Source organism: Malurus melanocephalus, unplaced genomic scaffold (assembly GCF_030028575.1).
Source record: "Malurus melanocephalus ecotype Western Australia unplaced genomic scaffold, MMel_1.1 scaffold_10, whole genome shotgun sequence".
NCBI classification, from domain to species: domain Eukaryota; kingdom Metazoa; phylum Chordata; class Aves; order Passeriformes; family Maluridae; genus Malurus; species Malurus melanocephalus.
Genome location: NW_026623242.1, coordinates 3437675 through 3464577, shown reverse-complemented (window position 1 = coordinate 3464577; position 26903 = coordinate 3437675). Strand labels below are relative to the sequence as shown.

Below are 26903 nucleotides of genomic sequence, written 5' to 3'. Positions count from 1 at the left end.
AAATACATTTCTCTCATTTGGCTGTTATATTCCATCCTGGTCTGTAAGATCACAGAACCATAAAAGGTTTGGATTGTAAGGACTTTGAGGAAGTTCTAGTCTCAGTCCTACTGCCAAGGRCAGGGACACCTTCACTTGGTCAGGTTGCTGAAAGTCCCATCCAACCTTACCTTGAATACCTCCGGGGATGGGACATCCACTTATAAATTCAATACACCGAAAAACACTTATAGCACTAAGTGCATAGCAGAGATTGGTTTGTGTCCATACTGCTAAGCTCTATTTGCCTCCAAAAAAGCAGGGGCTGTATGCAGACTGCCTCCTGGGAATGGTTTGTGCATGTGCTCTTTCCCAAAATTGCTTTGGTGTGCTTTTGTTGTCAAAGGCTAAAAACAAACCAGAGCTGCACAAATTGMTATGTAGCAGTGTCATTCAGTGCCTGGGACTGTTTTCCTGGCACTGTGATTTTTTTCAAGATCTAGCTTGCACCTGAAGTTGTGCAGCCGGTGCAGCAAGATGATATGAGGGGAGCAGTCGTGATTTTAGGCAGCTGCTTATGGCCTTTTAGTAATTCTCTTTTCAGTGCAGGGTCTCCATGAAGCCCTACATGGTGGCTTCCCTCCTCCTCAGGCCATCTCTCAACTAGCTGGAAAGCCACACTATTACTGCTGGCACTGGYATTCTGGGTGAAGAGAAAAGGCAAGGGCTGTAAACACGGGCTATTGAGGTGGGAGAAACTACTCTAGGTAATGGGGAACATGAGGTGGGATTCAGCCTCGAGGGTCTCCTGCTCCGTGCCTGTGAGGTCTGTGATGGCACACACTGTCCTGTATGTCATCACTAGAGAGAGAATAGTGCTGTACCTCCGACTTGCATTTGGGAAATATTTCTGTGAGTGCACAGTTACTCTAAAAACTTTCTGCAAGTGCCAGATCTTGAGTTGCATGAATGTCTGTTCTGTCCAACTCATTACAGACATCTTTGCTTATCTGCAGTGTAGGAAGAGGGCAGGATTGGGAATTTTCCCCTTTCTCTAGAGAGGAAGTGAACTCAGGCAGCAGCCTAACAAAGACCCTTTAAAACCCCTATTTTAACTGTTTGACTCCTGGCTGGTTGAGAAGCTGTTTTGGTTGTGGTTAATGCTCTTTGAAGCAAAACTCTGTGGGAGTTGCAATCTAAATAAATAGATGCAAATAACCGTGTACTACTGCCCAAACTTACACCCACCGTCTGTTTCCCAGTGTCTCTAGCACATCTTAAAATCACTTCAGATTAGTGTGGGTTGACAGTAGGTTTCCACTCCTATTTCCATCTCTGCTTTGTATTGTCCCACACCCTTTTTTTCATCCCTTGCAAAGAGCTAAAAGCTCTCCAAAGACTCTCACTTTTAGGAGTGGAGAATTTAGGCAAATTAGCCTACCCTTATTTAGAGAAATTCTTCTGATGCAGGTCCATGGACCTCTGCTCTTATGTACAGGGGAATGCTCCGTTTAGCATAGGCAGTGTATGCCTGCCCTTGGTTTTGCATTTACTCTGGGGTTTAATCAGGAATTTTATAATAATTTTATTGTATTCCCAGGTCTCTTATCTGGCGTTTATTCTTGTTACTCCAGTTGCTACTGGTTTTAGCTTGTACACAGGAAACCACAGTGCCAATCAGTGTCGTTCCCAAGGTGACAGGAAACCCTATTTGGTCGGATGTTGATTGTGCTTGTCTTTACAGCTCCACCCATCACATTTTCTTCCTTTTTGGCTTAAGTTAAGACAAATTAATCAGTGGCTGCCATCTGGTAGACAGTTTTGGTGGGTTTGCAGTGATTTATCCAGCTGATCTTTTGAAAAGTCACACAAGGGAAAATATCTGTGTTAATATTTARGTGTTTCTTGAGCCTGAGATTTACAGGGACCATTTTTGCCCTGAGCACACGAGCAATTTGAGTTGTTTGAGTAATCCCTTTGTCTTTTTCAGCAGCAGATTTGGGTCTTAAAGTGCTGTTTGGGGATCAGAGGGTTAAACTCCGAGGCAGCTTTCCAGTGACTGAGCTCCTCAGCTCCTCTCTGCCACTAATTTGTTTCTGTGCTTGACCATCCAGGCATGGTTTCTGTGACTGCTTCACCAGCTGTCCTAATATGCAGGCAGTGAGACATCTGGGAAAGTGAGGAGATGCACATTAGCTGGATTTGAACGCTCTGAGCCTTTCATCTCAGCCTTTAGCAGGTTTTGTCCATCTGCAACATTTTCAACCCAATATATCACCTTTTCACAATGGTAGGTTGGAAGTGATAAGGAACAAAGGCATCAGCTTCTTAATGAGACTGGTTTGTAAGCAAGAAGTATGTCATGAGCCCTTGGCTAGTACCCACGAGTACTGGCCTCAGCAAAATGATGTAGAAGRAAGCATCCACATCAGATAGACAGAGTTCTGATATTTAGAAAGGGCTGATTTTTCATATTTGGGGTTTTTATAGAAAGGTTTTCTTGATTGTCCCCATTATTGTCTGAAAATGKCCAATGCTTCAAGTTAAAACAAAAATGCTCACCTTTCCTCTCATTTTGGAATGCATTTATCTCTGTTCATGATATTTCTTTTACAGGGCAGCCTAAAGCTGCTGAACTTAACTCAGTTCTCCTTAATTTAAAATGTTAGGAACRGACACAGAAGACAGAGAAAGAAAAGAAAAACATCGAAGTGCCTCCAAAGCTACAATATAACATATCCAATTTCTTTGAATTGCAAGAAATTATGTGCTGGGCAGTGCTTGCATCCAGCTTATATTGTCACCATCAGTAAACAGTCCAGACCATGAATTTCTTCTTTAAGTGCAATCATAATTTTATTACTGTGCAGTGCTAGGAGAACTCTTAACAATTATGGAAGTTAACTAATTATACTGCTTTTTTTTAAAAATCCAGTTCTGGATTCAGCAGAGATCTCTTATGTAGTCAAAGCTAATATGTACAGAAAGCTTAACATTATTAGCTAGCAGAAATGTCTCCTGTTTGCAAATATACCTTTGCTCAAAGAATACTGTGTGTACATCTGTGGGCCAGAGTATTTCTCAGCTCTTGCTAGAAAATCTCTTTAGCATTCTCTCAGTACCTGAGAACTTGGTCACATATCAGGGTCCCTCTGTGCAAGACTGTGCATGTACACAAAATGAAATGTTCCTCTATCCAAAACACTCAACATTCTAAACATCAGACAAGGTAGTAAATGTGTACAGACAATCAGACACGCCTCAGGAAACGGCAAAGCAATAGCATCATGGCAGAGATGAGGATGCCCAAAGTATACCATGAGAATGGCTCAGCCAAAGAAATACTGCCCAGAGGCAGAGCTGATTCCATGTGACACTGACATTTCAGCCAGGCTCTTGCTAGAGTTATTTGTCTGSTTTGATACCATCACATCCAAGCTGATGCACCCATTTGGTTAGACTTTGAATCTTAGCTGAGTTTCCAAGACATTTCAGGAACTATTTTTATGATTTTCATCCTGAGACATTAATTGGTTAAGGGATCCAATATGGTATTGCAAATCAGTGCCTATCTTCATGAAATACCTTGGCTTTGAGCTCTCCATTCATTTCTCTAAGCAGGGAGTCTATAAGAAGCTACAAAAATGTTATTTCTTTCTGGGACAGGACTTCCCTTATGTTCTCTATCAAAAAATATACTTTGATGCTTAACAGAGTGTATTGTTATGAATTTATGGTATCTATAATTATCCCTGTTATGTTAATACTGTGATTTGTTAACAGGAGCAAAATAGAATACAGCAACTTCAAATGACTGCTCAAATATGCGATAGGCATCAGAAGGGGAAGTAGTGTATGTAATTCCCACACAGAAAAATGTCATTAAGTACCGTGTTTCTCCAGGGAACTCAGTCCCGATGCTTCAGGATGACCAATGGCATCTCCCTGAAAACTGCTGTCAGCAGGAGATAGAGCTGGTGCTGGCCAGGAGGYAGCTGAGTTTGCCCCTCTGCCAGGGCTGACTCTTCTGCTTCCTACCGTCCCCTGAGACCTGCATCTCCTGTTTTTCAGATGTCTCAAATCCTTCCTGAGTCATAAAAAATTCCACTCGGAGACTGCTGCATAGTCCATAGTCCTTTCCCTGGATTTGACAGTGGATCTAAAAGCACAGTCTCACAAGAATGGTATTAGAATGGTAAAAAAGGACACAATGGCTAAAAAATGCAATTTGCATGGGCATTTTTCATTTCAGACTCTATTTAACTTGTTTGACCTCAGTGGATTTATAGAAATATCTGGGAAGCGAGTTTGGCCCACCGAGCACAATAATGAATAGGTTTGCAAAAGAAGGCAGCATTGTGAAAAGCAGAAAGCTGTTATTGTAATTAATCCTTAAATTAATCCTGTGGCTACAGAGAGTACATTTGCAATTTACTGATAAGATTATAATAAAATAAAGGTTTGCTGCTTCATCACAAGGATTTTCACAAATGTAGATGGTTTAAATAACCCACTAGACCCCATGTATAGTGCTAGCTATTGCCTGGCTCCCAGCTACAGAGCTCACCATCCTGGGTCAGTGCAGAAGTCATAAAGTGGGTTAAAAAGCTGAAGGAAAAACACAGAAGAGAAACACCAGGCACAAAGATGGGGAATGACCCTTTGGTTCAGGTCATTCCTAAACTACAGATTGCCAGAAGATGAAGAACGTACTAAAACTGAGGAACAGTTTTAATTAAGTAATCAATAATTCCTGCTTGTTTTGCTCTTGCATTCTTTCCCTAAACCTTCTCTTGCTACTGAAAATAGGATACTGGTCAACCTTCAGCATTACACAGTGCAAGGAAGTTATGTTCATATTTCTACCTTCAGTGCCTGCAGTGTATGTTGACTTGACCCGTATTACATCATTAGCCATTTGAAGCCCTGTATGTTGAAAGCATTTGGGTTGACATAGATGGGGTGGAGGTCATGCTCCTTTATTTCATAATGCAATGTGCATTTAGAGGAACACATTTTTGTCAGAATCCTCACTTTTCCCTCCCTTATTCAAATTCACAGAAGTGAATTTAAATCAAGCTGTGTAAGTTTCTTAATGACATGAATCCTTTGCTAACAGAGGACTATGAATCTGCAGCAACTGTCATTATTTCACTCTGAAATTTTTAATCTATACTGACTCATTCATGGTGTATATGAGGAAGGGTAGATCAGAAAGCCTTTGCTCTGGCGTTCATCTCTGGACACAGGCATGGATGCATTTCCCTTTTCTAGAGCCCTCCCTATGCAGCCCCGCTGGGAATGTCTCTGATGAAGGCAGGTAGTCCATGGCCATGGACTTCAATGGATCTGCTGATCCATTGATGGTTCTGTAGAAAAGAGCTCCAGACCACTTACCTTTCTGTTGCTCATCAGTCGTTCAGCCCTTAATGGCACTGCACAGCTTGGCAATATCTCTTCTAAAGGTCTATCTAACTTCTGAAGTGCAAGATAAAGAACACCTTGGCATGTAGACATTTGCAGCTGTCTTGAAAACATTTAAACATTGCTCTGTTTTAAATTGCAAGCCTAAGCRGATTTCCGAAACTTTATTTTCAAAGGGAATTCAGGCACTTTTCACATTAATATACCTGATTGAGCAAGCCTTCCCATAGAAAGCCAAGCTGGAAAGCCAGGTGATGAAAGTGGATCAAGAAAATAAGAGTTGAAAAGAGAGAAAGGTTTACAGATGTGGCTTAGGTGTCAGGTCTGGAGACTTTAGAAGCAAAGTGGCAGATCTAAGTGCACATAYATCGGTCCTGTGTCTAAGAGCCTAAATCACATCAATTCGTTGTACAACTTAGGCACAGTAGTCACCTTGGAAACGGAACTGTGTTCCAAAGTGTATGCGCTTCAAGTGTATGCGATTCAAGGATGTGGGATCTGTTCAGGCATCCTTAGATGCTTTTTTTTATTGTCCGTGTGCCCGAGCGGAGCTGTTCTGCCGCCTCCCTTCGCGAGCGTCCATAGGTGGCGCAGCTCTGTTGGGCAATATTGTGGGTCCGGAGGTTTTGCATTCTTCAGAAACTGCTGCTGTTCAGTAATTTCTTTAAAGTACACTAACAATTCATTTGTCTGCTTAGAAATCTTCCGTGTGACACTTGCAGTAGTTTAAAGATAATGAAGACCAAGTCAAATAAACAAGGAATATGCTTTTTTATTATCTTAAGGTTGACAGGGTGTAGTAAACGCCTCTTTTCCCAGATGTTCCTTCCTGTCTTTCCCAAATGGCAAACTCACCAGGAAAGAACTCATTGTACTGATTAGTCTTCAAGTCACAATAAAGAATAATTTTCTCTTACTGATACTGTCTGAAGATACTGCCCATTTACATTAAGGATATTCCTGCCCTTGTCTTTTTCCAAGTCAGCTGATTTTGCTTAAAGCCTCAAAAGAGTATTGAAGGACATYAATGTGCAAATAGATTATATATTTGCTTGTTTGGATTTAAGGGTTGTAGATTATGTTCCTTAAATTGCAACAGTTGTAGGATGGAAGTAGAATTTGTGCTTAAGAGATTCATTACTATGAAATACATGAAGGTAAATTGTCTTACCTAAGGCTCCTCTTGCAGAAAAAAAAMMMAAAAAAAAAMCMAAAAAAAAMCCAGAACAACGTTTTTTAAATCTAAAAGATTAAAAATCTACGATCCATTATTCATTTATTTAATTGTAGACCAACTGAGTAGCAGAAAATGTTAGTTAAGTAGTCTTAAAAAACACTTCCTCAAAGCTATAGCACCTTTCCATGCTCCCTGATTAGATCAGTTTTCCTAGATTGGCTGTACTCTGCATAATGCAGCCAAGCACCCTCTGGGCATAATGTGGTGCTCAGTGAAGAAGTGAGCCTTGCATGTTCTGGAAAAAGTAATCTGGGTTTGCACCTGGATAAGAGCTCTAAACTGGCAATGGTGGTACATGGCTACAGCTCCTCCAAGGTGCCACAGGACTAGTTATGAACTGGAAACAAAGAGGGAAAACTCATGCAAGTATGACAAAAATATTTTGCAAATTGCTTTTTTTCCTAGTTTTCAAGGAAAATACACAGCAGACAGAATATGTGGGAGGTTTTCAACAATTTTTGTTGGCTTAACTTAAATAAATGCATTATTATTATTATGCATAGCTCCTAAAATTGRCCATTTATTAAATATGTGCAGGCCTAGCAGTCAATTATTATTACTCTCTATTCTTTTTTCCTTTTTCCTATTCTTCTAACTCCTTTTGCTTGTAGCTTGATTTAAATTAGCATATGCATTAATCGGAGAGAGAACAGGTCATCCAGTAAGTTTGTGCAATGAGGCCTCCTCATTGAAATAGAGCAATGCTGCAATGCAAGCAGATAATAGTAGTAATAAACAAGACTGCATTCCATTAAAGCCCTACCATCTAAAGAAAATTAACCACAAATGGGTAAACATTTGTTCAGCTCTTGGAATAAACAGCTCGAATAAGCACAACAAATTAGCATCTTCATTTATTTTTACTTCTGAGTAAATTTAACTCAATATCCACTCATGCTGCAGACATATATGTGACGATGAATCAGAAACAGCTTTATGTTGCCATTCAAATTTTATTGAAGAGAGAAGTTTGCGTGACAAAATGCAATTTGATTGTAGAAATAATCTGCAGGAAAAGATGGGAGGCTGTTTAAGCTTTGCATTTCTGAACAGTCAGTTCCCGTAGCTGAGCAGTGTTGCCTTATCGAGGGAAGAGCAGGAGTGAATTGGCAGAACATTAGAAAACCTGATTAAAAGAGGGAAAGTTGAAACTACACTCATGTCAGCTGTTTTCCTCTACAGGATATTGAGCCATTCCTGTCCTAACCAGATACTGATTGCTTAAAACTTAATCCAGAAGTACTTGTCAAAACCGTTTCCTCAGCTCATTTTGACCTGCTGAGCTATGAGTAGATCCTGAAGAATTGTTTGCAATTTAGTTCTAAATGTATTGGCCTGCTCTCGCTCATGGCTGTGGGAACAAGATCAGATCCTCTGGAGAGAACATGAAGTGCCTCCAGTTTTCAAAAAAGCTATTTAAACTTCATAGCTGAGGCTCCAGATCAGTTGCTGTGGACTCAGAGAGAGATGGAATATGCTGCCAGGTGCTGTCAGGAGATGTCCTATAGCTGAGAAGCTGCAGAGGATTGAAAGTGTTGCCTCACAGCAGCCATATATCCCTCTTCTCATTCCAGTAGGTACACTGCTTACTGTCATCATTTCCAGACCCCTTCCTCAGAGTCAGCATCAGTGTTTTGAGTGGCAAATAAATAGAGAAAAATAAAAATGCAACACTGGAATACTGTGAGGAGGGCTGTGTGACCGAGCAAACATGACCAGAAACAGCAGATGTTCTTCCAAGATGATGCATACTTCAGATTTTGCTTTTCTTAGAGTCCTGAGCTTAAATATATTCCATCTGTGGCTTTCAGGTAATAGGTATTAGCTTCASTGTTATATCCAATTAGCCTCTGTAAATGAGGTCCTGGGTTTGGTGAGGTGGGGTTGCTCACACCAATGGCTACAGGATTTGTCTCAGGTGCAAATGTCTGCAAGGCAGAGTAGAAATAATATAAATACCAGTGATATTAACCATTTCATTGTTAAGCATGTTTGGGGAAAATTGGGCTAATATCTACCTATCTGTCCAGATCTCCTTTCTGGAGAGGAAAAATCAGAGCTGGAGGAAGGTTAATCTGTGAGAAGAATAAGGCTTTGGAAATGAGGCCAGGAACCAATAGAAAAAGAGAGGCTTACTGTTCCTGTGCATAGTAAGGGGTCAGTAGGTAATTTGTGKTGGTTTAAGTGAAGGTGGAACTAAGATCCTGATTTTTTTTTATTTTTATGTATAATAAAGTTGCTGCAAAATAACCAAACATGAGCTGATCAGAATAGATCCTTCAAGGTATCAGGCTCTATCAGTTTAGACTGGCCATAATGCAAAGTAACTTCTCCTTTGGCCTTTTTAGTTGGTTGATCTCAACTTCTGATTTTTTGAGTGTTTCAGTCTGGGATGTGATACAGGTTTGGTTTGTTGAAAAGAGTAAATGAGTTCAGGTGCTTCCTAAAAGCCACAGCTCTTGTTCAAGTGAAACCCAGAATTGTCAGCAGGTAAAGCAGAGAGCATTTGAGAATGTGAGTTTTCATTATGGGTCTGCCAAGCATGGCATCTGTATACTAGGGCTTCATAGGGCATATGGACTTCATAGGGAAGTGTAAAAATGAACAGTGCAGTATGTGCRATAAATACTGTGTGCAAATATTTATGTATTAGGATGACACTCACTTATCTAAAGATTTTGAATTCATTATTTTCTCAGACTAATGCTGATGATATTGATTAAGCTTTGTTGAAAGTAAGAAAAAATAGGAAGATAATCACATTAATGGTATTGTATATTATCAGAAGTCAAGAGGCTTTCTCTCAGAATATTCTTTAATGTGTGCTGCAGCACAACAGAAAACTGAAACTTAGGAGCTCTGCATTTCCAAGAAAAGAATGTTAACGTAAGAAAGAAAGAATCTCCATTTTTCAGATTGTGATGGTCAATAATGGATTTTTTGTTGTACTCTTAGAAGACTTGTTTGAGATAGTATGCTGAYGCTCAGGAAAAAATTCGAAAGATTATCACACCTATTAATGTAACTACACTCTCATTCAGCCCTACTTTMCCAAGATATCCAGTAATGCCAGAGGCACATGATGGATATATATTTCAGTCCAGCAAGTATAAAGCAAGAATCATACGTGTTTTTGAAAGATACAGGAATTGTTCTTATGCATTAGAAGCAACAATTTAACAGTACTCTGAACGTTACTTTAAAAGTTATGAAAGTTTATTTTCCTTCAAATGAGAGTAATCTATCAATCTTCTCAGGGCCGTCTGTAATGGGTATTATAAATCTTCATTTGTGGAGAAGTGTCTCAATTTATTGTTAGATGATCCATATTGCTGTTTGCCCAAGGCAGGAAGAAAACTGTCCTGCAACAAGACTATTTTAACCTCTCTGTACTTCTGCTTTTCTACTTTTCCTTTTTTCAACACTGATTTTTCTTGATGAAGTCACAGTTTCCTATTTGTATTTCTTTTCTATCAGTATAGAGGATTAATAATGATGCTAAGCCCTTTTCTCTTTTTACTGTACTTTTCACACTCCACTGCAGTTTTACACTTCACATTAGTTCACCTACATGACCATGTTTCTCTTAGCTCTTTTGCCAAGAAAGCAGAGACCTGTCTTTTTTCCAAATATACATTTTTTTCCTTTGAATTGCTCTACTGAAACAATAAACTAGATATGCAGGTGGAGTCTGGCAGCAGCAAGGGAGTGAGTGCTGGAAGGCATGTGCCTAGCTGAGCTCTCCCAGTGCAATTGCAGAAGAGCAAACAGCACCTGCATTCAGTGCATTTGCTTATGAGATGGACCCACAAGGTGAGGGATGCAGGACCCGTGTCTAGGTCTAGTCTGTGGGCACCAGAAAAACAAAAGGCACAGGGGAACTGTGGTGTTGTTCCCTTCAGTAACACCCAGGGAGAGCAGCCCTGTGGAGAGAACCCTGGTATGAGGGGGATCTGAGGACCCAAAACAAACTCCCTCCCCAGTAACTGCATCCAGCTTCACTCTTCATGCTATTTAATGGCCTTCTTGCCCCACACTTGTGACCCAGCTCCCTCCTGAGCTGCACAGCAGCTTGGCTGAGGATAGAGGACTGATGGCACAGGAGGAAGCATCTCCCAGCTCTGTAGTTCTGGGGTCAGAGGGCAATGACTCCTAGAGGGCAACAGCCATCACTGCTGCTTCCAAAACCACGAGAGAGAATGAGAGGCCGAGGCTCAGAAATCTGGGTGTTGCATTTCTCAGGAGTGCTGAATAAACATGGGAATGTGTATTTAAAGAAATTATTCAGCTTAAATAAACAACTGGGAAAATGTGTCAGGCAATTGGATTTCCATAATCAACATCTATGGCTTAATTTTAGGGTCAGGGAAGACCTGGAAATGACCTCACTAATGGTTAATAGGGCTTTAGCAACCTGATGGCCCTCCAAGGTGGACAGGTGGAGCTTCCTTTTGAGAATTTTAAAAACAAACATTGCTTTCAATTTTTTTCTCTTTATCATGCTCTGTAGTAAAATATGCTTCTATAAATGCATTATTTAAAATACTCCAGTGAATTCTCATCAGCAGACTTGTTCCTATTATCCAGCTGAAAAGAGATCTGAGTATGTAGTAACACCCCCCTCTGGGATTCCAGACAATACACAGACACAAGTGGTTTCCGGATTGCACTTGTTCACGTACCCAGTGATCAGGTGGCTGTCCCAGCTGCTGGAACTCTGGAAGAGTCAGTCTCCTGACAATTTTAATATAATGTTGTCACGAATGTTTACAATTCTTCAGATTCCTTGCATGGTGCTCTTCCCCATCAAGACACAACCTCGAGAGGATGCGGGGGGTAGATGTATCATAACAAAATCTTCTCTTATTTGGCCCAGACTATTCACAAGGGGAACACAAAGAATAAAAATATATTTAAAAGGTAAAAGAAGATTGTAAATATTCATTAAAAAGCCATTCCATGTGTTTGGCTCCCTTATTCTAATCTGAAGTGGAAAAATACCAGTCAGAAGATACATTTTTATATATATATATATATGTATATATATGTATATGTATATGTATGTATATGTATATGTATATGTATATGTATATGTATATGTATATGTATATGTATATGTATATGTATGTGTGTATTGTCAAATAAAAAGAGCAGTCTGACTTGAAGTGGCATGGTCTGATTCTGATTCCCATATTCAAAACCTAATGTAGGCAAGAGATAGTTAGTAAAAATAGGCTTTGTTTTAGGTGGTGCCTCCCTATTGCCCTGTGGATAGCTGTGTGCAATCCCTTCTGGAAAGGTGAGCTCAATAGGTAATCTCTTTTCATCCAGGTAATAAAAGAGAAGAGAATTCTTGCTTCTTATTCTTAATCAGAGAGTGAAGAATTTAACTGTAAGAGGAACATTGAGAATCCAAGGAGTCTAGAGGAGACCATCTTCTATTAGAATGTTCAAACACATGATAGTTCAGGTCCTCCCCCATCTTTCAAGACAATGCAATATGTCCTATTCCAGCCCTATTCTTCAGCATAAAGAATGCAATAAAGAAGTCTATGTGATTAATGCTAATATTGGTAACAATATTGCTGATGTATGTAAACATTATTAAAAAAAATTATTAATTGAAGCATACTACTTCAAAAGATGCCCATATTTGTGGAAGAATTACCTTTAGAGCTGTTATCTACTGTATGTCATCTTATGAAGTTTCTAAGATTACCCTATAGTCAGATTTTATTCAATGTGTACCTTTTAATGCATTAAATGTGTATCAAAAACTGGTTCTTCTTTCCAGAGTAAATAAGAGCCTCAAGACGGGTGTTCATCAATAATCCCCATAAATGGTAAAAGCTGTAAACTCGGTTATAATTAGATCAGGTGTATTTTTTGTTGTTGTTAAAAAGGAAGTCGCCCTGTTGCCAAGACTGTCAGTTATAACAATGTAAAAGCCAAAGAAAATTTTAACATTTTCACTGTACTTTGTTACTTGATAATGGGAATACTTTTCCTCTATATTAGGAAATCCCAGTAGGCTCTCCCAGAGGTATGTCTGGATCTAAATTGCTACCTCTTTCTCAACCAAAGGTAGCCTAAAAAAATTGGATGGATTCATTGCACAGCTCTTCTGTGGATTCCTGGATGGTTTTCAAAAGCTTGTATTTGCAATATATGCTCTCAGAGCCATTTGTCTGAGGGACTGCCTTTTTCCATGGAATAAATTGCTTGTCACTGTCAGAACAGGTGTTTGCATGAGAGGGATTTTGTGACAGAGAGGTATAACAGGATGTTTTCTTTGAGAGGAGGCGTGRAGCTGGGAACTGATTTTCCCCACAGGCAGGGGCAGTCCCCAGGGAAATGGGATGGGTATGTGAGCTAGCACCCTCCTGCAGGGTCCAGCTGAGAGCAGCCACCATGGTGTGCCCACTTCCCAGGCTGTCACAGCTCTGGATTTGAGTGTGAGTGCTGGTACTGCTAACTGGGGCTCTGCTACCACGCAGGCACAGAGCACTACTGGTGGTCTGTGCGTGTACCGCCTACCCGTCATTTTTTGCTCAGGATGCTGCTTCACTTCCGCCTACCTTCTAGCAAAATTAGCAGAATCATACCCCACCCACTTCCCTGTGCCAACAGAAGTTGTCCCCATCTACCCCTGGAGGCAGCCAGACACCCACTGCTGACTCACTGTTGCCATCTGCAAGCCTGGGCAGCAAAGCTCTTGCTGTCACCCACCCATCACTCAGCTGAAAAAGGCTTGTGAGCACAATGGCACAGTGTGAGATTCACCTGCTCCACCAGGTGGTCTTTTCTCTTGGCCATTGTTGCTTTGTGCTTTGCTTAGTGACAGATGGGTGACTGAAGTGATTTCTGTTATGCAGACTGACATGATAGAAATAATTTAAAATAAAATTACTGAAACATTTGCTGATGTGTATGAGGTTCAGTGAGGTGAAGTGTCCGGTCTGGCACTTGGGTAACGATAGACCTGTGCAGCACTACAGGCTGGGGCACAGTGGCTGGGAAGCTGCCCAGCGTTGAAGGACCTGGAGTGCTGGTTCACAGCTGCTGCACAAGATCCAGTAGTGTGCCCAGCTGGCCAAGAAGGCCAGTGGCATCCTGGCCTCTGTCAGGAATAGTGTGGTCAGCAGGACCAGGGAAGTGGTTGTCCCTCTTTATGCAGCACTGGTCAGGTCACACMTTGAGATCTGTGTCCAGTTTTGGGCCCCTCGCTACAGGAAGTGCTGGAAGTGTTGGAGCATGTCCAGAAAGGAGCAATAGAGCTGAAAAAGGAGCACAATTCCTATGAGAGGCTGCTGAAGGAGCTGGGGATCTTTAGCCTGGAGAAAAGGAGGGTCATGGGAGATATTATCGCTCTCTACAACTACATGGAAGGGGGCGGACCTCTTCTCCCTGGCAATCAGCAACATGCAAGAGGAAATGGCCTCAAGCTGCACCAAGGGCGACTCAGGGTGGAAGTCAGGAAGAATTTCTTCACTGAGAGGGTTGTCAAGAATTGGATTGGGGTKTCCAAGGAGGTGATGGAATCACCATCCCTGGAAGTGTTCAAGAAACAAGCGTTAGTTGGCATGGTGCTGCTCAAAGGTTGGACTCAGCCGTCTTGGAGGTCTTTTCCAACCTTAATGATTTTGTGCTTCTATAAAGGAAAGCATTCCCCCAAAATTAGTACCACTTGCCTCACAGATACTACCTGATGTTGTCTGTATTATATTTATAATAATACATAATATTACTGTAAAAGGGACAGTGGTATCTTAACATCCAATGTTCAGAGAGGTGTGCAGTCACACTCTACCAGCAGAAGTTCTCCTGCGGATGAGAAATGCACCCAAACAAGCATAGTTTTAGCAGAAAAACTGGAATCATTGGATAATAGATTATCCAGTAAATGGTTAATCATTGGCATATGTGATTTTACGAATGGGCAGGGCATTGAGTTGCATACTGATCTGGCAGGTGACTATTATGAGACAATCTTGTGTTACATTTGTGTATGTCCAAGTATGATAGAGTAACTAAGAGTTCAAAGGACTTCGCTGTAAGCACACCTTAATGGAGAGACAGTAATGTGCAGAGGTAGAAATCAAACTGGTGTTCTCCTATCCCTATATGTGCAGTGCTGCTTGGTAAGTGTTAACTGAGCTGGGCTTCTGTAGTTCCAGCCAGCTGAATCTGTCAGTCTTATAGTACTGATTGCTGCTTAGTAAACACAAAAACTTTGAAGAATGCCYATAAACTTGTATTTAGTCATCACATTTTGCAGAGCATGGGTTTTTTTGCAATCRATTTGCCTAAAGTTAAGGGTTGAATAGATAATATTTGATTGATGGATTGAAACTATGAAAAAACCAAGTTTTCYAGAGTGTTATTTGGTGAAAGGCACAAAAAGAATAGGGTTCATACCAACCACACACCACTGTCGTCTTTTCATGGCTCAAAGTTGTTATTAAATGMAACTTTCTTTTTCCTGTACAAATGGAAATGTTATGACTTTGATTGTCCTGCAAGAGATGTTTGCAATTTCCAAATAGCCCCTTTTAAGTCTGTGACCATTCCTCCTCCACAGGTCATTTTTTGTGGTATATTGCCTCTCCCTTCCCTTCTATCTAACAGGAGACATTGTCTACTGTCTTGGGAGTCACAATGTTTACATTGCATTTTACTTWAATCTTCTGTTTATATAAATTTTTCCTGCTCTATTCTGTATATTAAATTTCACTTAATTCTTAAACATGCACCTGACATACTGTGAATTTATTTCATGTTGTTATGTGTAAGAGTTAGAAATATATCCCTTGAGTTTTCTTCTGTGAAATATTTCTTCCTTACCTAGATACTGCTTTTGTATTCGACATTCATAACAATGAAGTAGCTTATAGGGAGCTGTTTCTGCTTCTAAGGATAGTTCAAATGGTTGCTCCCTGGGACACATTTTTGCAGCATCAGTTGTTAGATTAAAGAATGTAAAGAAYACCGACAATGTACTTGGTTTTCTGGCCACTCAGTGCTACCAGTGAAACCCACCTTACAGTGTGTGCATGCCCAAATGCATCAGTGACTACAGAGAAAGGCAAGGTGCATAAATAACTCAGAATCAGCTTCATTAGTATGAGATTTACAGTAACACAGGTCTCRTATAACCATTTGAATTCTTTTGTAATGCAGACGAGGATCCAATGTCTCACTGACTCTGGATATGAGCAGCTTGGGAAGTGTTGAACCTTTCGTCACTGTACCAACCCCCCGAGAAAAAGTAGCGATGGAATACCTGCAGTCAGCTGGCCGTGTCCTGACACGGCAGCAGCTTCGAGACACAGTTGCATGTTCCCATTTACTGCAAACAGAATTCATGGTGAGTTCAACAACGTGCTTGAAATGAGGATTTTGACTTAAGTGACACAGAAACTGTGGGGAAAAAATAATCAGGCAGCACTCTAATGTCAAGGTACAAATCATTTCCAAAGGGCAGATTAGATCGTTTCAAGATGGTGTTTTATGGTTGTGCACTAAAGACAGATAAGTCAATCAGTTATATCCATGGTTTGAAGGACTGTGACATGTGACAGTCCCAAAGAGATCATAAAGGCTATGATAACAGAAAACACAGTAATAATTGGAGATTTTGTTTATTTCCATGTAAACATCACTTCTATACCTGTGGCAGGGATAGATTCAAGCAGATCACTAGAGGTTCTGTCTGTTCTGATRTTGAAGCATTAATAGAAGGGATTCTATAACAAACCAGTAAAATTAATAAAAGTAAGCTAGTAGTCATCCAGGAATCCTAAAGGAGTCCATATATGCACTTAACTGGTATATTAACTGGAGAGGTATAATGTAGCAGTTGTGCTTCAGCAGCTGATGAATCAGAGGGCCAGAGGTAGCTGTTTTTCAGAAGTGTTCCAGAACAGATCTGGAGAACTGCATGTCAAATACTCTGATATCTAGGTCAGGGAAACTGGAAGGAACTTAAATAAAGAAGCCAATAGGTATATGAATAAATGCAATACAATGATGAATAATCAGCACAGGGCAGCACCAGAAGGACTGGTTGCTTCTCAGAGTAAAAGGTCACCAGTGGAGTCCCAGAGGCATTTCTTCTGGAGCTGATGCTGAGAAAGATGCTTACAAGTCGTCTGGCACGTGGAATAARTAGCTAGTTGGTGATATTTGAATATTTGATTATGACACTGGATTACCAACGGTAGTAAAATTAAAAATAGACTTCCAAKAAAGATTTATAATGGTGATGAGGCAGAGCAAGTCCAAGTTTGGTAAATAAATTTATGCATTTGGGTGAAAATAGTTTTGTATACTTTGATGGGTTCTGAAATAGAAAGCTGAGAGTCTTGGGAAAATAACTAGAGAATGATACATAAAAMACACTCATAAGATTGGAAAAAATCTATAATGCATTCGCAACTGCAGATTGCTAAAATCTCCCCTAGCATATATGGAAGCATGGCAAACGTAAGTGTTGGAGAGTGCAGCTTCTGTATCAGCAGATACTAAATTGACAGTGTCTCTGCCTAGAAAAGAGACTGTGAGAGGCTCTAGCATAAATCTGTAAAGTTCCARTTGGAGTGATTATTCATGGGTTTTTATGCCAGAAAGACAGTATCAGGTGACCAGGTGGCTATACAAAGAAGAGCTTGTCCCATTCCAGTTGCCTCAGTTCCCTTGCAAGCAGTTGCTATTGGAGAATTCCAGAGGGGAGGAGCCTGCATAACCAACTACCCAATCTGGGCCTGACTTTTTCAGCTTTTATGAGTGTAACATAACAAGATATGTAAGAACTGGAAGAACTATAGAACTGCCTGAGCATTCTAACAAAGACACACAAACAATGCACTTCTTATTAAACATGCCAGAGCACCTGATCCCTTATGTTTCATTTTGTTWCCAATTTGTGCATGCGAATCAATAGATGATGTGTGCTGTCTTACTCTAAAAATAATTTTTCATTATAAATAATTGCATCCTGTGAAGCAGCCCTGTTATTTACCTTTAAAATCCAAGATTTATAGTAAAAGTCATTTGCTTAAGAAAAGTAAATCCCTCAGTTCTTCTACCAAAAAGTGGACAGACCGTGTACACAGAAAAAATTACAATCATCCAACATACTTTTATCACCAGTTATGCTGTAGGTTCTCTGCCATTCTGCTGCTTAGAAAGAAAAGTCAGAAGAAATAATTTCATTGTGCTTAAACCCCCTATGCTAGGAGACAGTTTGTACAGACAAATTGGCACCTCAGAATCCTGTTTACCCAAACTCTCTGACACAGGAGTYGTGTACAGCTCTGGGGAGACAGAGAGTCACATTTTATTTGTCCCTTAGCGGGGCACAGCATGGCTTTGGCCATTCAGTGTTTCCACAGGATTTTATTGAAAAGACCATGACTTGTCTGTTCTGTTTTTAAACCATTTTTTAAAATGTGTTTTAAGATGAAGCTGTTGAACAGTATCTGTTTACAATGTTTGTTGCYACAGATAATAGCTCAAGTAGGAACTTGAGGCATGCAAAGAACGCAGTATGTAATAACCCTCACCCATTCTGCTCACATAGCTCATTTTAACTAGCTGAAGAAATACAGTAAGGCAGTCATCTGGAGACTAGAATTATTAGTTCTCATGAAAAAATTCCATGTGTGAAAAAAGTAGAGTTCTAAGTTTTCAGCAGAAAATTAAAACATGAGCAGTTTCAGCTTATTTTTAGTTATTTAATTTTTTTATTAACAATTAAGGAGGCATTACTTACAGTGTCTGTAAAAGGTTTTTAATTGCCATCAAAATATTTTTCTGTAATATTTATTAAGCTATTTTCCTTTTTTTTTTTTTTACTATTTCTACAAAAAGATACAGTATTTTTGGTTGGGAAAATACTGATTTGCAAGGAGGATGAAACATAATTTGCCCAGCATAGACTTTTTCTTTAGTAGCCTGAGTTGCTACTCTTCAAAAGACAGGATATCTGAAGTGGTGACAGAAGATAAAATTCATTATTTCCAAAACACTGGAATGTCAAGAAATACAGTTCTGCATGGGAATGTGCCAGATCATTAAATCTATAAAATTAGGTCCTCATAAAAATGGAGGGATGGGTATAATGACTACCTGCCTGAATTTTGCCACATTTTCTTGAATATTTCCAGAGACCCAAATCATACTTCTAGAAATGTATGAACGATTGTAGCATTTAAAGCCTAATGTGAGCCAGAATAGCTGTTATTAGAAGGTATCCCTCAGAGAGGGAAAGTAGCCATGAACGTTATACATATGCATCTATAATTGTATGCAAGTGACTGAACACATGAATGTGTGCAGTTTACACATTATTTGCAATTATTTTATTAAATATATATTTGTTTAAGAAAACAATTATATATATATATATATATATATATATATATAGCCTATACAGCTACAGATTTTGTATGCTAATTTGCACATGTTCCTGCTATTTGCAGTCTGCTGGGCTTATTCGCTCCCCTATTAGCAGGAATGTTATTCCCATATTATCCTGATCTTCTTTTTTCTGGAATAATCTCTTTTCTCTCACAGCCAGTTTCAGAATAAGTGACTTGTCTGTGGCTGTGATCCACGGTGTATTGTCAGATTTCTGTCTGTGCCCTTGGACTCACAAGTACTCACTACTGGGAGGAGACCACTGATTAGAAAGTGTTTACAGGATGTAAGTGATTAATGTTATTAATGGTCCCTGTTGGCCCAGAGAAATGTGTTTCTGTTTTCAACTTGGTGGCATTTTTGCATCTGTCAGTAACCTGCCAAATGATGAACTATTTAAAAATTTCAGTAGACATAGTGAGGGAGACAGCCAGGCAGCTGCAAGACCCTCACTGACCCCGGTCACTTGGGCAGGCAGGGGGACTCTTCCTCACATGTCTTTTTCCAGTCCCTGTAGATGACAGACCTTGATCACATTAAGCACAGGCTTAGTGCCTTGCTCTCTTTCACCTGATGCATCGTTCAGCAGAGAAACCTTTCAGAGGCCATGCACCAGTGGTGYTTATACTAAGCCAAAACTGAGCTAGGGAAGCTCTAGGTCAGCCAGTTGGAACTATTCAGAGCCYGAGGGCCAGGGGTAACAGTCTCACTGAGGTCACCACTGGGAAACAGTATAAGTCAAAGGAGAATATGAGGAGGATGTGCGAGCTCATTTTGTCATTTTGTGGAGGAGGAAGCAGCATTAGACAAAGGTGAGATGGCTTGACCTGAGGTAGTGGGGATGAGGTTTTTGTAGGAATGAAGTCTTAGAAGTGAGAAGATCCTGAACTTCGGACAGCCATCATATGGATGGCAGTACAGGGATCTGAAAAAGGATTGGGTGAAGTACCTGCAAGGAAGATGTGTCTTAGCAGCAACACTTTGGCTGGCCTGGACACAGCAAGCCATTCTTTCGTGGAGTCAGCTGAAGACCAAAGGAGAGATCAAGGAAGAAACTGAGTGGGGCAGAGGGAAAGAATAAAGAAGGTCCATGAAATGCGTGAGCATAAGGCAGAGGAGGTAGAAAATTAAAATACAACACAGATGCAGCCTGGCAGTGTAAGATGTTCAGAAGCCAAGTTGGGAAGAGGAAAGGAATCTCAGCATTTTATTACGAACCATCTAAATTCTACTAAACTTTGCCATCACTTCAAACAAAGTTGAAAAAGAAAAGTGAGAGGATAGCTTCCCCTGCTTGGTGAGCCCATGTAAAGATCTGCTGTTGGGTGCATGCTTGAGAAGCTGTTGGAAGCCTCATCCTGTTCTTTTAAAAAAACCCTACAGAGATCACTCACGCTAGGCAGGACCACAGCATGGGTCTGAAGGCTAATGGCCATGCRTCTCATCTCTGCCAAAGTAATGGACAGGCCTGCACCTCTAGATTAGAAACCAACCCATTTTGGAGGAAAATCCTTAAGTAAATTTTCCAGTGATGCAAGCCAACAGATCCTGCTTGTGTTCCTATGTGTCTTTTAGAGGCAATTACTTAATATGCCACTGTCTCTTAGGCTAAATGTCCCAGGCTAGGATGAAGTTTTCAACTCTCTAGTTATGACTGTTCTTTTAAGTAGAAGTATTAATTTACTGAAGATCAAATTCCAGCTTACCCTAGGATAATTCAAATAATGGTGGCCAAAAAAAAAACCTAGCAAAAAAATGAAGATTTGAGTAAACTGAAGCATTTTTAACGTGATTTTACCAGATCGTTTTAGTTGGTAAAACGTCCCCCACAATCATGAAAAAACAAACTACCCCTCCATGTTTCATCTTGTAATTTTAAAAAGGTTGTTTTTATTCACTGTAAAAACACTGTTTCAGGACCTCAAAATCAAAATTATTCTTACCCTCCCTTAAACCAAGTTGAACATTTTGTTCAATGCAGCATTCATAGATTTTTACTTTTCATGCAGACAATTTGGAAAACTGTAATTTTAAGTTTRTGAGAAGTTTATCACTTGTACATTTTTGAAACTTCAAGGAAACTGTCACATTAGATACTTGCACATCTGCACATTTAAAGAAAATGTAAACCAGTCACTAAAATATTAAATTGAGAAGAAAAAGAAATAGCTTCAGATTTTTATTACTTTTGAGTCACTGAATGCAAAAGACTAAGGCATTTCATGCTAGTAATTTAAATAAAAGGCAAGTGAGGTCTTTGAATTTTGTTGCTAAGGGCTTAGCACAACATTTTCTTTAAAGTTCACCATTTATTAATATTTAATTATTTTTAAAGTTCCTTCCCCAATTATATAAAATATTGCTCTGTTTTGCCATAGTACTGTACTGTTGAACTCCACTTTTCTAGAAATATAGTGCCTTTTAACTTTGGTCCCAATCCCATCAAAACTTTTCTTTTAAATAATTCATCAGAAGTGTTCCTTGGAAGTCACCCCTTCAACAAGCAACTCCCTGTGTTTATTAAAGGAAGGGTGTTGACAGGCTTGAGGTGGGAACTACTTTTTTTGTTAATAACTTTGATGTTAAAAGACAGTTGTGTAACAGCWGATGGCCTTCTGGTGGTAATTTCCTGCATGGCTCCTTTGGAAACATCAATCTGATTTAATTTATTTTTTATAGGAAATACCAATGAATTTTGTGGATCCCAAAGAAATTGACATCCCGAGTCATGGAACTAAAAACCGCTATAAAACAATTTTGCCAAGTAAGTGAGTTAGCCCATGGTTTCCTCCTATGACATTTAGTCCTGCTTTGAGAATGTGTTGCTGTGAAAATCCAGCTGCCTTTATATTTGCTGATGTGGACCCATTCATACTTGTATTTATACTCCATGTAGAATGATTATAGCAGTCCAGTGCTGTAGGACTGGCAAATGCAGAACTCCCAGGGGATGCCTTAGTGTGTCATGGGTTGGCAGCATCTCAGCTACATATTGAAGCTCAGCCTGGGCTCATGCTGATTTTCTCTGAAAGGCAGCTCAGGCAAATGGGGAGAGTGAGGTCTGCCATGCCAATAGCTCCTCATCACAGCCCAAACCATCWTGCAGTCGCTGAATTCCCTCTGGTTGGGTCAAGATACTTGGGACTGAAAAACACAGACTACAAAAAGGAAGTACAACCTGTCTTGTCTTGTGGCATCCATCTTTATAAGTCCTCTGGAGATTGTTTTTTTTCCAGGCACTAACTGTCTTTGCGAAAATCTGTTTACATTCTTGACACAGTTGCCTCTTCATTGTTCTAAACTTGTTACTGCCTTGCTATACTGCTTCTATATTTTCATTGGCCCAATTTCATATACAGTTGCTTTTTTATAATTAGAGGTGATTGAAAACTTTTCAGTGGAATCATTTTCCTTTAAAATATGTATTTCTCTGAATGCAGCTATTTTCATAACATTTGTTAGCAGATAATGAGATATTCTATTTCTCTTTTAATTAACTTTTTTTTTGGTGTTCTGTTTCAGAATAGGTTGCAGAAGTTTCAACATTAGACTAAATATAGACATGAATAGTTGAGTTTTTACAATTTTTGACATCACCAAAGTAAAAAGTTCAGTGATTCAAAATGTTACAGAGCACTCCCACAGGAAAACGTAAATTCTTTGCTGAGGTTTGAAATGAAGAATACTTTTAAAATGACAGCATACCCCATCAACTAGAAATGTGTTTTCTAAACATCTCTAGAATATCCTTGTGGGCCTATGTTACATGTTAGTTGTTCAAATTCACACACCTTAAATTACAAGGTTTCTCTCACCAAAACTGAAAGTATTACCATTTGTTCACATCATACCAAGGCCTTGCAGTGAAACTATGAAAAATGATGGCCTTCAGCTTCTAGGTTAATCTCAAAAATGTGATATGTAGCTGGAAAAGAAGTTTATGTGGAGTCCTTGCTTGTGTTCAGCCTTCAGCAAAATTTTCATTGTGTTCAAGGTTAGTTCACCTATTATGACCAGTAGCTGTGTGCATCTCAGTACAATTGAGAAATGTTGAAAGTAATTAAAGTCAGAAAGTTACTGAATGCAAGTGAAATACCAAACAGATGACTCAGCGTCCCTTGGAGTCTGGCCCAGTGTCAACAGGATGTACACAGAGGGTGAAATCCTGACCCCTTTGACGACAGCAGGACTTTTGCCATCAGTGCAGCGGAGACAAGATATCACCAGCCTCCCTCTGCCTGACCAGCGGGTTTTTGGAAGGAGTTCTCCCTTCCCATAGCATCTCTTGTCCAGGCTGCCCCAGCCATTCTCAGGTTCACCTCCAGCAATTCCTTGCAAACGCAATGAGTCCTGTTTCGCTGTAGCGAGTGTTCTGAATTGGGACACAACAGCTGCACTGTGCTTGRTGCTGGTGAGCTTTGAGAAGCAGCGTGCCTGTGTGTCTTCACCTCCAGTTAGCCGGGATGTTCCACTAGCTCCACAGCACATTTGCAGTCTGAGCCCGCTGCTGGTGTGCACCACAGCTGCCCCCTGACAGGCACTTTGGAGYCATCCTCGATACAAATCAGAAGGTCTGTTGTGTGTTAGCACCAGGCTTGTTCAAAGAAGGTATTTTGAGGATTGAGGCACATGCTCATAATAAATACTCACACACCCCACACCCAGTCTGAGAGGGTTTGGAAATTGTTTGAGTGATTAAATAGAACAGCTTTCCTGGTTTCCTGCTCAGATGATATCAGCCCACTGCTTTGTACACCCACATCAGCTTTTCCATTCCCGGTGCTGGGTGTGTCTCCAGAATTGGGGCACCTGTGATGACAAGTGACGTTTGAGTTGATGGATTATGTCCTAAAAATGCCCAGTCCTGCCAGCTCCACCTTCTATGCTGTGGTGGATGTTCTCATGTTCTAAGAGATAATTCTATGATGGAATGCATGAGGGCAGGTTTACATTAGCAGATACTGCCCAGCCAGATATGTGAAATACAACTAATGCCTATTGAAAATCATTCTACATGGAAAATTACCAAATGCAGGAGATGTTACATTTCTATGAAAGGTGTTTCAGTTGCAGTATAACATAACCAACACCTTTATGCAAACACCAGGCTGCTGCTTTCAGTTTTCTGAGTGTTGTTTGCATTACAATAATATTCTAATTCAGTTACTGAGGGGCCAGTGTGGGATCAGAGGCAAGTGGCTAAGCAGTTCCTTAAGATCAGTGTTTTCTCCATTCTTCCTCCTGTTACCCCACCCAGAGCTCCTGTTAAACCCTGCTCTGTATCTTTAGCTGTGCTTCCTCTGCCGCCAGCCTACAGTACTAATCACAACCTCTGAGCAGGTTCCCACCCCTGCACAGATTTCCCAGTCCCTTGCCACAGCCACATGCCTGTGGCGGAACAGCAGCCCAGCTGCTCGTTCCTCATCCTCTCACTCCACACCTTCACCTTTGCCTGCAGCCCCCACTACAAGTCCCTGCAGCAGGACCACAGCTTCCTACTATCTTCTATATCTCCTACTACTTCTTCAGCCCTCTGTCTTTCCTACTTCCTGTCTCACTTTTCCATCTCAAACCAGAAACAGAATTCCTGTGGTATTTCAGAGTATGCATGGACTTTTGCTTACAAAGGAGCAAGTGGTTTAACACTGTTCTGTGGGTATCTTTGTGTGTGCAACACATCCATTAGTTTACCATTCCCTATACCTCTCTGAAAACTAACCTCAGATCAAAAGTCTGCATGAAAACACYCTGAGCAGAACAGCAGATTCACACTAACATGAAGATAGAAAGAACTTAGGGGGCCAGACCCAGAAGTCGACAATCTGTTGCTTGAAGTGCTTGTGCTAAAACTGGCTCTAGCATTCCACTAAAGACAAGAAGAAAATTCAATCATATGAGCAAAGCACTTTATTATAAAAGCAYATAAAGAGATGCTGGAAAACTATTCTCTTGATGCCGAAATTTTCAAGCTGCCTTGCACTCCCCAGTCCTGACTACAAATGGTCATATTTGCTGCAGTTGTGCTCCCTAAGGAGGGCACCAATGGATTTCATGTGGTGAATGATTCTCCAGTATCCGTGACTTTGGGAGAGGTTGTCCAGCACTTCTACCATATAACCCTGCTTGTTCCCTGCTGGGAACTCTCATGGAGGCCAGTTATGGTCCCTTTAACATCCTCCTGTTCCTCCAACATGATCAATTCATGGCAACATTAATATTTTTAAGAAGTAGTTAGAAGATGAATTTTCTGCTCTACTGAGAGAACTATTCTGGACTTTGTAGATACGTGGAAAAAAACCAGCAGTAATTTTTCCTCAATTAAAACTGTAGAAGACATATTTTATTAGTAATTATAAGTGGTTAGCAGGTCTGGTGCATTTTAAGGTTTTACAGACATTGATGAATTCAACCTTGCAGTCAACATCTGTCTGCTGTAGCTTCAGACTCTAATACKGCCATCCTTGAGGATAAGATTATTACCTCCAAGGTATTTGTTATTCAGGAGGAAGCTAATGACTTCCATTGGTGTCTGATGATTGCCTAGTGGCTCCAGATCTTTACCATTGCTCAGGTTTTTCTCCTCTCAGTGCTCAGTTTAGAGCACTTGCCTATTTCATAACTGATGATGACTGTTAATTTATAAAAGATTCCTGTTCGGAAGCAGTGTTTGTTTCATTGATTGGAGTTGGAAGGACGTGTCAGAAATTGTGAAACTGATTTAGTTGTTCCCTAGTAACAGAGGGATTTATCTCAAGGCATGGTAATTACACTGGATGTTGAGTCTGCTTGGAAGAGGTTTTTTAAGGTAGGGGTCAAGCAACACCAGAATCAGAGGCATTGTGTGAGCTAGAGGAAGTGGGTGTTTTTTCAAGGCCACGTAGCCTGAGGCATTTGTGGAAATGGCTAATAACCACTCTGTGCTGAAAAGGAATGAGAGGTTTCCTGTCCTCATATTGTTAAGGGGAAAAAAGGTCTTAAGTGAAAAAAAAGTTAGGAAAGCTATTATGAAGAGGTTTTAACACAACTTAATTAGGGTTCACATAGTGCTGTTAACCACAGAAACAAAACTTCTATGTGCAGACTTTGAAAGCATGCAGATATTTGCATGCATATTTACATATTTTAAGAAACATAGTTTCAAACATCATCCCCTTCTATAAAGGCTCCACTTCTGTCCAAGGTGGTCCTGTGACCTTCAGTATGGAAAGGACATAAAGTGTATTTGGGRTCATCCCTCCTCCTTTGATTTGCAAACGTTTTATCATATTCTTAGGAACAGGATGAAAAGTCACAAAAAAAAAATTCAAAAGCACTGAAAATACTAGTTTTTGCTACATCATATGTATATATATACCAGTTATRTATTTCTTGTGTAAACAGTAGGGCTACACACTAGTGTTTTTTTACCTCTTTCCAGCTCAGTGTCTATGTATGTATCTTTAAACACATTGCCTGGATTGCACTCAGCAAAGGAGCTATCCGGAGATTATTTCCAAACCAATACGTGTCTGTATACTGTCAAAAAACTCCACTGACTATAACTAAGTATTTAAGCAAATTGCCAGAAGAAAAAAAGCTTTTCAGCACATAAATATTTCCATATCATTTTGTTAATGGTAGAATGTTTTTTCAGAAAAAGTGTGAAGAAAGTCAAAGTGTGTCCCTAGACAGCCACAACATAGGCATCTCACTCCGCACCTGCTTCCCCCTTTCTGTTATATTGTATACTTGAGAATATACTAGCTTTAATTCTGGAATGGCATTATATGAGGGGCCACATCATCCAAATGAACAAGAAAACCTTTCTTTCCAGGAGGGATTTAATAACCTCCAGCTCTTTACT

General features: G+C 40.1%; 1 protein-coding gene across 1 annotated transcript in view; it reads left to right on the top strand.

Moving 5' to 3' along the window:
* The window catches only part of PTPRR (protein tyrosine phosphatase receptor type R), a 135960-nt gene that overhangs the window by 89657 nt on the left and 19400 nt on the right, over positions 1-26903 (top strand). Inside the window, exons 7-8 of the mRNA XM_057378186.1 lie at positions 15821-16007; positions 21740-21824. Of these exons, the coding sequence (XP_057234169.1) occupies positions 15821-16007; positions 21740-21824 (272 nt within the window). The remainder of the gene's footprint in view (positions 1-15820; positions 16008-21739; positions 21825-26903) is intronic.